This window comes from Oncorhynchus keta, chromosome 28 (genome assembly GCF_023373465.1).
Source record: "Oncorhynchus keta strain PuntledgeMale-10-30-2019 chromosome 28, Oket_V2, whole genome shotgun sequence".
Lineage (NCBI taxonomy): Eukaryota > Metazoa > Chordata > Actinopteri > Salmoniformes > Salmonidae > Oncorhynchus > Oncorhynchus keta.
The window spans coordinates 39,159,693-39,168,409 of NC_068448.1; the positions used below are offsets into that span (position 1 = coordinate 39,159,693).

General features: G+C 39.3%; 1 protein-coding gene across 5 annotated transcripts in view; it reads left to right on the forward strand.

Annotated features, from left to right (window-relative positions):
* Positions 1 to 7,269, forward strand: part of LOC118361107 (DNA (cytosine-5)-methyltransferase 3B-like) — a 63,794-nt gene extending 56,525 nt beyond the window's left edge. For all 5 annotated transcript variants that reach the window (XM_052482981.1, XM_052482983.1, XM_052482979.1 and 2 more), the window contains exons 21-22: positions 2,133 to 2,251; positions 5,107 to 7,269. In XM_052482981.1, coding sequence (XP_052338941.1) covers positions 2,133 to 2,251; positions 5,107 to 5,248 — 261 coding nt within the window. In that variant the 3' untranslated portion in view covers positions 5,249 to 7,269. The remainder of the gene's footprint in view (positions 1 to 2,132; positions 2,252 to 5,106) is intronic.
* The last annotated feature ends 1,448 nt before the right edge of the window (positions 7,270 to 8,717 follow it).

Below are 8,717 nucleotides of genomic sequence, written 5' to 3' on the forward strand. Positions count from 1 at the left end.
CTTCAAGTGTAGTCGCAATAACCATCAAGCGCGATGATGAAACTGTCTCTCATGAGGGCCGCCACAGGAAAGGAAGACCCAGAGTTACCTCTGATGCAGAGGATAGGTTCATTAGAACCCAAATAAATGCTTCACAGAGTTAAAGTAACATACACATCTCAACAGCAACTATTTTATTTAAAAAAAAATTATTTCACCTTTATTTAGCACTTGTGGTTACTACATGATTCTATATGTTATTTCATAGTTTTGATGTCACAATTATTTTACAGTGTGTAAAATAGTACAAATAAAGAAAAACCCTTGAATGAGTAGGTTTGTCCAACCTTTTGACTGGTACTGTATATACATTTACATTTAAGTCATTTAGCAGACGCTCTTATCCAGAGCATTAGGAAAGTATTCAGACCCTTTGACTTTTTCTACATTTTGTTACATTACAGCCTTATTCTAAAATGGATTAAATGTTTGTTTTTTTTGTCTTATCTACACACATTACCCCATAATGACAAAGCAAAAATAGGTTTAGACATTTTTGCAGAATTATTATAAATAACAAACTGAAATGTCATATTCACAGTGCCTTTGGAAGGTATTCAGACCACTTGACTTTTTCCACATTTTGTTACATTAGAACATTATTCTAAGATTGAGGGGAAAAAAACAATTGAATCAACCTACACACAATACCAAAGCAAAAATATGACATTTACATAAGTATTCAGACCCTTTACTCAGTACTTTTAAGCACCTTTTGCAGCGATTACAGCCTCGAGTCTTCTTGGGTTTGACGCTACAAGCTTGGCACACCTGTATTTGGGGAGTGTCTCCCATTCTTCTCTGCAAATGCTCTCAAGCTGTCAGGTTGGATGGGAAGAGTCGCTGCACAGCAATTTCTCTTCAGAGATGTTCAAATCAGGCTCAAGTCTGGGCTCTGGCTGGGTCACTCAAGGACATTCAGAGACTTGTCCTGAAGCCACTCCTGCGTTGTCTTGGCTGTGTGCTTAGGGCCGTTGTCCTGTTGGAAGGTGAACCTTCACTGTCGTCGGAGGTCCTGAGCGCTCTGGAGCAGGTTTTCATCAAGGATCTCTCTCTTCTTAGCTCCGTTCAAGCCAAAGAGTTCAATCTTGGTTTCATCAGACCAGAGAATCTTGTTTCTCATGGTTGAGAGTCCTTTAGGTGCCTTCCGGAAAACTCCAAGCGGGCTGTCATGTGCCTTTTACTAAGGAGCGTCTTCCGTCTGGCCACTCTACCATAAAGGTCTAATTAGTGGAGTGTTGCAGAGATGGTTGTCCTTTTGGAAGGTTCTAACATCTCCACAGAGGAACTCTGGAGCTCTGTCAGAGTGACCATCGGGTTCTTGTTTACCTTCCTGACCAAGGCCCTTCTCCCCTGATTGCTCAGTTCAGCCCGGCAGCCAGCTCTAGGATGAGTCTTGGTGGTTCCAAACTTCTTCCATTTAAGAATGATGGAGGCCACTGTGTTCTTGGGGACCTTCAATGCTGCAGACATCTTTTGTAACCCCTCCCCAGATCTGTGCCTCGACACAATCCTGTCTCGGCACTCTACGGACAATTCCTTCGACCTCGTGGCTTGGTTTTTGCTCTGACATGCACTGTCAACTGTCGGACCTTATATGGACAGGTGTGTGCCTTTCCAAATAATGTCCAATCAATTGAATTTATCACAGGTGGACTCCAATCAAGTTGTAGAAACATCTCAAGGATGATCAATGGAAACAGGATACACCTGAGCTCAATTTCGAGGCTGATAGCAAACGGTCTGAATACCTATGTAAATATGGTATTTCTGTTTTTTATTTTTCATACATTTGCAACAATTTCTAAAAAATATGTTTTTGCTTTGTGTAGATTGAGGGGGGACAACTATTTAATACATTTTAGAATAAGGCTGAAAAGTAACAAAATGTGAAAAAAGTCAAGGGGTGTGTGTGTGTGTGTGTGTGTGTGTGTGTGTGTGTGTGTGTGTGTGTGTGTGTGTGTATATATGTATGTATATATATATATATATATATATATATATATATTATATATATATTATATATGTGTGTATATATATACATACACACATACAGTGTATTAATATGAGTGTGCATGTTCTTTGTCTGGTAGTTTGGAAAGGTGCGCACCATCACCACACGCTCTAACTCCATCAAGCAAGGCAAAGACCAGCACTTCCCCGTCATGATGAACGGCAAAGAGGACATCCTGTGGTGCACCGAGTTGGAGAGGTGAGACCAAGAGCCACAACTCTCATCTGACTGTGCCACTCTCTTTGTCCCAAGTGCGCCCTCTACATGTTTTACTCTGTGGTGCCTCTGTTAAAAAACAATGTCAAATCACATTCCTGGGTCATAGTCACTAGGCACCAAACAAAAGAAAACAGACTGAAACAGGGAGGGACTACCGGAACTTGTCATAAAACTCGTTTTTGTTTTCTGTTGCAAATTGTTTTGCTACTGTGTGCACTAATAAATAACACCCAACTCTGCCCACAATGCCCTCTGATGCCATTTTATTACTAATAATAATAATCATACATTCTATTTTAAGCGTTTTCCATGACACCAAAAGTTACTTTACATACACAAGAAAATCAGCAGGATAAATAGCAATAAAATTACATATTAAATAAGTATAAAAAATATGATGACAGACTAACCAGGGAGAACACTAAACATGATGACAGACTAACCAGGGAGAACACTAAACATGATGACAGACTAACCATAGAGAACACTAAACATGATGACAGACTAACCAGGGAGAACACTAAACATGATGACAGACTAACCATAGAGAACACTAAACATGATGACAGACTAACCAGGGAGAACACTAAACATGATGACAGACTAACCATAGAGAACACTAAACATGATGACAGACTAACCATAGAGAACACTAAACATGATGACAGACTAACCATAGAGAACACTAAACATGATGACAGACTAACCAGGGAGAACACTAAACATGATGACAGACTAACCATAGAGAACACTAAACATGATGACAGACTAACCAGGGAGAACACTAAACATGATGACAGACTAACCAGGGAGAACACTAAACATGATGACAGACTCACCAGGGAGAACACTAAACATGATGACAGACTAACCAGGGAGAACACTAAACATGATGACAGACTAACCAGGGAGAACACTAAACATGATGACAGACTAACCATAGAGAACACTAAACATGATGACAGACTAACCAGGGAGAACACTAAACATGATGACAGACTAACCAGGGAGAACACTAAACACACTAAACATGATGACAGACTAACCAGGGAGAACACTAAACATGATGACAGACTAACCAGGGAGAACACTAAACATGATGACAGACTAACCAGGGAGAACACTAAACATGATGACAGATTAACCATAGAGAACACTAAACATGATGACAGACTAACCAGGGAGAGCACTAAACATGATGACAGACTAACCAGGGAGAACACTAAACATGATGACAGACTAACCAGGAGAACACTAAACAGGATGACAGACTAACCAGGGAGAACACTAAACATGATGACAGACTAACCAGGAGAACACTAAACATGATGACAGACTAACCAGGGAGAACACTAACCATGATGACAGACTAACCATAGCCAGGAGAACACTAAACATGATGACAGACTAACCAGGGAGAACACTAAACATGATGACAGACTAACCATGGAGAACACTAAACATGATGACAGACTAACCAGGGAGAACACTAACATGATGACAGACTAACCAGGAAACATGATGACAGACTAACCAGGGAGAACACTAAAAATGATGACAGACTAACCAGGGAGAACACTAAACATGATGACAGACTGACCAGGGAGAACACTAAACATGATGACAGACTAACCATAGAGAACACTAAACATGATGACAGACTAACCATAGAGAACACTAAACATGATGACAGACTAACCAGGGAGAACACTAAACATGATGACAGACTAACCATAGAGAACACTAAACATGATGACAGACTAACCATGGAGAACACTAAACATGATGACAGACTAACCAGGGAGAACACTAAACATGATGACAGACTAACCAGGGAGAACACTAAACATGATGACAGACTAACCAGGGAGAGCACTAAACATGATGACAGACTAACCAGGGAGAACACTAAACATGATGACAGACGAGCCAGGGAGAACACTAGACATGATGACAGACTAACCAGGGAGAACACTAAACATGATGACAGACTAACCAGGGAGAACACTAAACATGATGACAGACTTACTAGGGAAGTGAACTAGACAGAGGATAAAAGCTAAGACAGCAGAGAATCTGGGTAAGCCTGTCTGAAGAGGTGTGTCTTTGGTGTAAACATATGGGAGTGTAGGGGTGCAGGAGGTAAGTGAGGTCGGTGGGTGCCAGTAAGTGAGGTATGTGGGTGCTTTGTAGATGAGCATGAGCAATTTGAAGATGGTCCTGTATTGAATTGGGAGCCAGTGGGGGTGATATGGTCTCAGGGTCTGGTGTGTGTGTGTGTGAGGAATAGTCCAGCTGAATTTTGAATGTGTTGAAGTCTGTCCAGTGTATTAGCGGGGAGTCCATAGAGAATGGCGTTGCAGTAGTTCAGGCGTGAGAAAACAATGGTGTGAATGAGGGTTTCAACATTGGGGTCAGTGAGAGAGGGTCTGAGTTGTGAGATGTTTTTGAGGTGGAAGAAGGCTGACTTAGTGATGTTTCGGGTGTGGAGTACAAATGCCAGAGTGGGGTCAAATGTAACACCAAGGTTGCTGACTGTGGAGTTGGATTGGATGGTGAAGCCGTCAATTTCCATTTTGAGTTCACCCAGTTTCTTGATGAGAGAGTTGGGGTACATAAGTTTTGTCATCATTTAGTTTTTAAAAGTTTTCACCTCACAGAGATAGTCAACAACACAGGGGGGTTGCAGAGTGGTGGTGTTTTGTGTGGATGTAGATGTATGTCTGCATAACAGTGAAATAGAGTATTCAAATACTAAACAGTAATGGACCTAACACTGAGCCTTATGGGACAACTTGTGATACACCCTTGTTCTGATCATCTGTTTCCTCAAGGATCTTTGGCTTCCCAGTCCACTACACAGATGTGTCAAACATGGGTCGCGGTGCCAGGCAGAAGCTGCTGGGCAGATCCTGGAGCGTGCCCGTCATCAGACACCTGTTTGCCCCACTGAAGGACTACTTTGCATGTGAATAATTCCGGCCCTGATCCATCACTCTATCCATTCCACACCTCACCTTGACCTTCTCCAATCATGAGGCTGTGTAGGTAATGGTAGGGGAGGGCCCCTTCTGGAAGAGCAGGAGGACACAAGACTGGGCAAGTACAAATGGTGACTATGCTCTCACCTCTCTCCGTTCAGCCTAGGTGTTTTCATCCAACACACTTGAAAAATACCCTACAATCAAGGAGCCAATCCTGCTTCTACTGAGCGAAACCAACCCTGCCATTGGGGAATAATTTGAGGGTCCGGCTCCATCTTCACCATTGATCGTCAATCAGAAGTGCCAATGCCAAGTTAGACCATCTTGTTGTCCCCTGGTAGCCAAAGTGTTATTTTAGGGTTTTAAGGTTTTAAACACTGCTTTTATTTGATTTTTTACTAATGACTTCCCCTTATGTTGTCTTTGACTGGTTTTGTTGTGATCAATATTTTGTTTTGTTGGTCAAACTTATTTTGATACCACGCTGATTTATATACATTCTTAAATTGATATAGATCTCGTTATGAATGAGTAGAAATGTTTGTTTAAAAAAATAATAATAATAATAATTTTTATGTCAACATAGTCAGGGTTGGGAAATATACATGTTCTTCTCCCAAATGCCAATGCGACTGAAGAAGAATCCATTCTCAGCCATATACAAAAAGATGTATTTTTTTAAATACTGTAAAATCAATGCAAAGACAGACATGTAAAGACATCTCAATATTGGACATTTTGACATTTGTCATTTGTCTATGGTATCCATATTTTCTTAACTGGAAGTTAGTTTTTTTGCTTTCACCAAAAATAAGTGGGCATTACCTCATCATCCAGGGCATCTATATATGTATTTTTTTTTTTTTTACTTGGTCATCTGTGCAAAAACAACAACAAAAACATTTGACACATTTTTTTAGTCACTGGAATGTTTTATAGAACTTTTATACTTCATTGTTATACTGTATATTTACAAATGTTTACAGGATTTAACAGTATTTGATTGGACTGGGAGTTTGACTGTCCTAATGTCATCTTAAATTGATCTTTTTTAAATCTGTGAATTTCAGCAGTTGATAACCCCCAGTATGCCTCACCTCACATTAAAGTACTCTGGACTTCAGATTGAAGTACAATATACACTTTTTGTCTACTCATTTTGGCTACATTTGTAGCCCATTTTGTTTTGCTAATTGAATGTGTACAGTTTGCTATTCAGTTTTTTAAATACTGGACATTTAACAGATTTTACATATCATATGTGCACAGTGGAGACCTGCCAGTTATTTGTTTTTGAGTTGTCTGTACTCACTGAGTACTACTCAATAATACTCACTCATTCAGGGTGCCTTTTATGAGTATGTTCAAAGAGCTTCTTCAGTTACACACTGATTGTATGTCCATGACATAACCAGCAGTTGCTTTAGTTCAAAGGTTATTTTTTACTAAGATGCCAAAATACATAAATCGTTTACATGCTTTATCACTACTGTATCCTTTTAAGTTTGCTGAATGTCATGCTTATGATTTTGAATATTCTAAATGTTTTTTTTATATATAATTTTATGACTTTACCTTTAAAATGTTTAGTTTTATATACTCGGATATTCTGCTTACTTGCAACAGTATCTGAAATAGTAGCACAACAAACTGTATATAAGGCTTTCTTCACATTTATCATTTTATAGAGCATTTTAGAACATGATTTTAATCAATAGGATTGTTTTTATTGTCAGTGAATGTTAGATTCGCAACTTTGACAAATGTTAGATGTGTTTGATTTATCTTTTGTGAAAAATACTTTGTCCAATAATACTGTACTTTAATTTTGCTTTCAACATTTTTTTTCATTAACCTGTTTCATGCAACACTTGTGATTTGAAGTGCAAGCAATTCAAAAAGACCAGTCTGTCATTTTTGTACTAATTGTGCACTTTTTGAAAAAGCAGCAAGAAAGTATTTCTGTGTACTCGGTATATGTTACTTTTATTCAATAAAAAGCATTCATTCTAAGCTGACATATGGAATTGTTTTAAGAAGGTCATACCGTGGATCATTTAGCTATTTGATTTAGAATTTTAGGACCCCTTTAGGCATTAAAATATATACAAAAATTTGATAAAATATTGAATTTGGCCTTTACTACTACAGCCCATAGAAATGCATTGAATAACACATTCATAAATGTTTAAGTATCTGCCTTAGATCTAGGAAATGTAAGAAAGTGTATATATATATATATATACAGTTGAAGTCGGAAGTTTACATACACCTTAGCCAAATACATTTACATTTGTTTTTCACAAATAAAAAGGTCAGTTAGGAACACCACTTTATTTTAAGAATGTGAAATGTCAGAATAATAGTAGAGAGAATGACTTACTTAAGCTTATATTTCTTTCATAACATTCCCTGTGGGTCAGCAGTTTACATACACTCAATTAGTATTTGCTAGCATTGCCTTTACATTGTTTAACTTGGGTCAAATGCTTCGGGTAGCCTTCCACAAGCTTCTCACAGTAAGTTGGGTAAATTTTGGCCCATTCCTCCTGGCAGAGTCAGGTTTGTAGGCCTCCTTGCTCGCACACGCTTTTTCAGTTCTGCCCACAAAAGTTATGCAGACATTTCTATAGGATTGAGGTCAGGGTTTGTGATGGCCACTCCAATACCTTGACTTTGTTGTCCTTAAGCCATTTTGCCACAACTTTGGAAGTATGCTTGGGGTCATTGTCCATTTGGAAGACCCATTTGCGACCAAGCTTTAACTTCCTGACTGATGTCTTGAGATGTTGAGATTATATCCACACCATTTTCCATCCTCATGATGCCATCTATTTTGTGAAGTGCACCAGTCCCTCCTGCAGCAAAGCAGCCCCACAACATGATGCTGCCACCCCCATGCTTCACGGTTGGGATGGTGTTCTTTGGCTTGCAAGCCTCCCCCTTTTTCCTCTAAACATAACGATGGTCATTATGGCCAAACAGTTCTATTTTTGTTTCATCAGACCAGAGGACATTTCTCCAAAAAGTACAATCTTTGTCCCCATGTGCAGCTGCAAACAGTAGTTTGCAGGCTTTTTTATGGCAGTTTTGGAGCAGTGGCTTCTTCCTTGCTGAGCAGCCTTTCAGGTTATGTCAATATAGGACTCGTTTTACTGTGGATATAGATATTTTTGTACCTGTTTCCTCCAGCATCTTCACAAGGTCCTTTGTTGTTGTTCTGGAATTGATTTGCACTTTTCGCAACAAAGTACGTTCATCTTTAGGAGACAGAACGCGTCTCCTTCCTCAGCAGTATGACGGCTGCGTGGTCCCATGGTGTTTATACTTGCGTACTATTGTTTGTACAGATGAACATGGTACCTTCAGGCGTTTGGAATTTGCTCCCAATGATGAACCAGACTTGTGGAGATCTACAATTTATTTTTTGAAGTCTTGGCTGATTTCTTTTGATTTTCTCA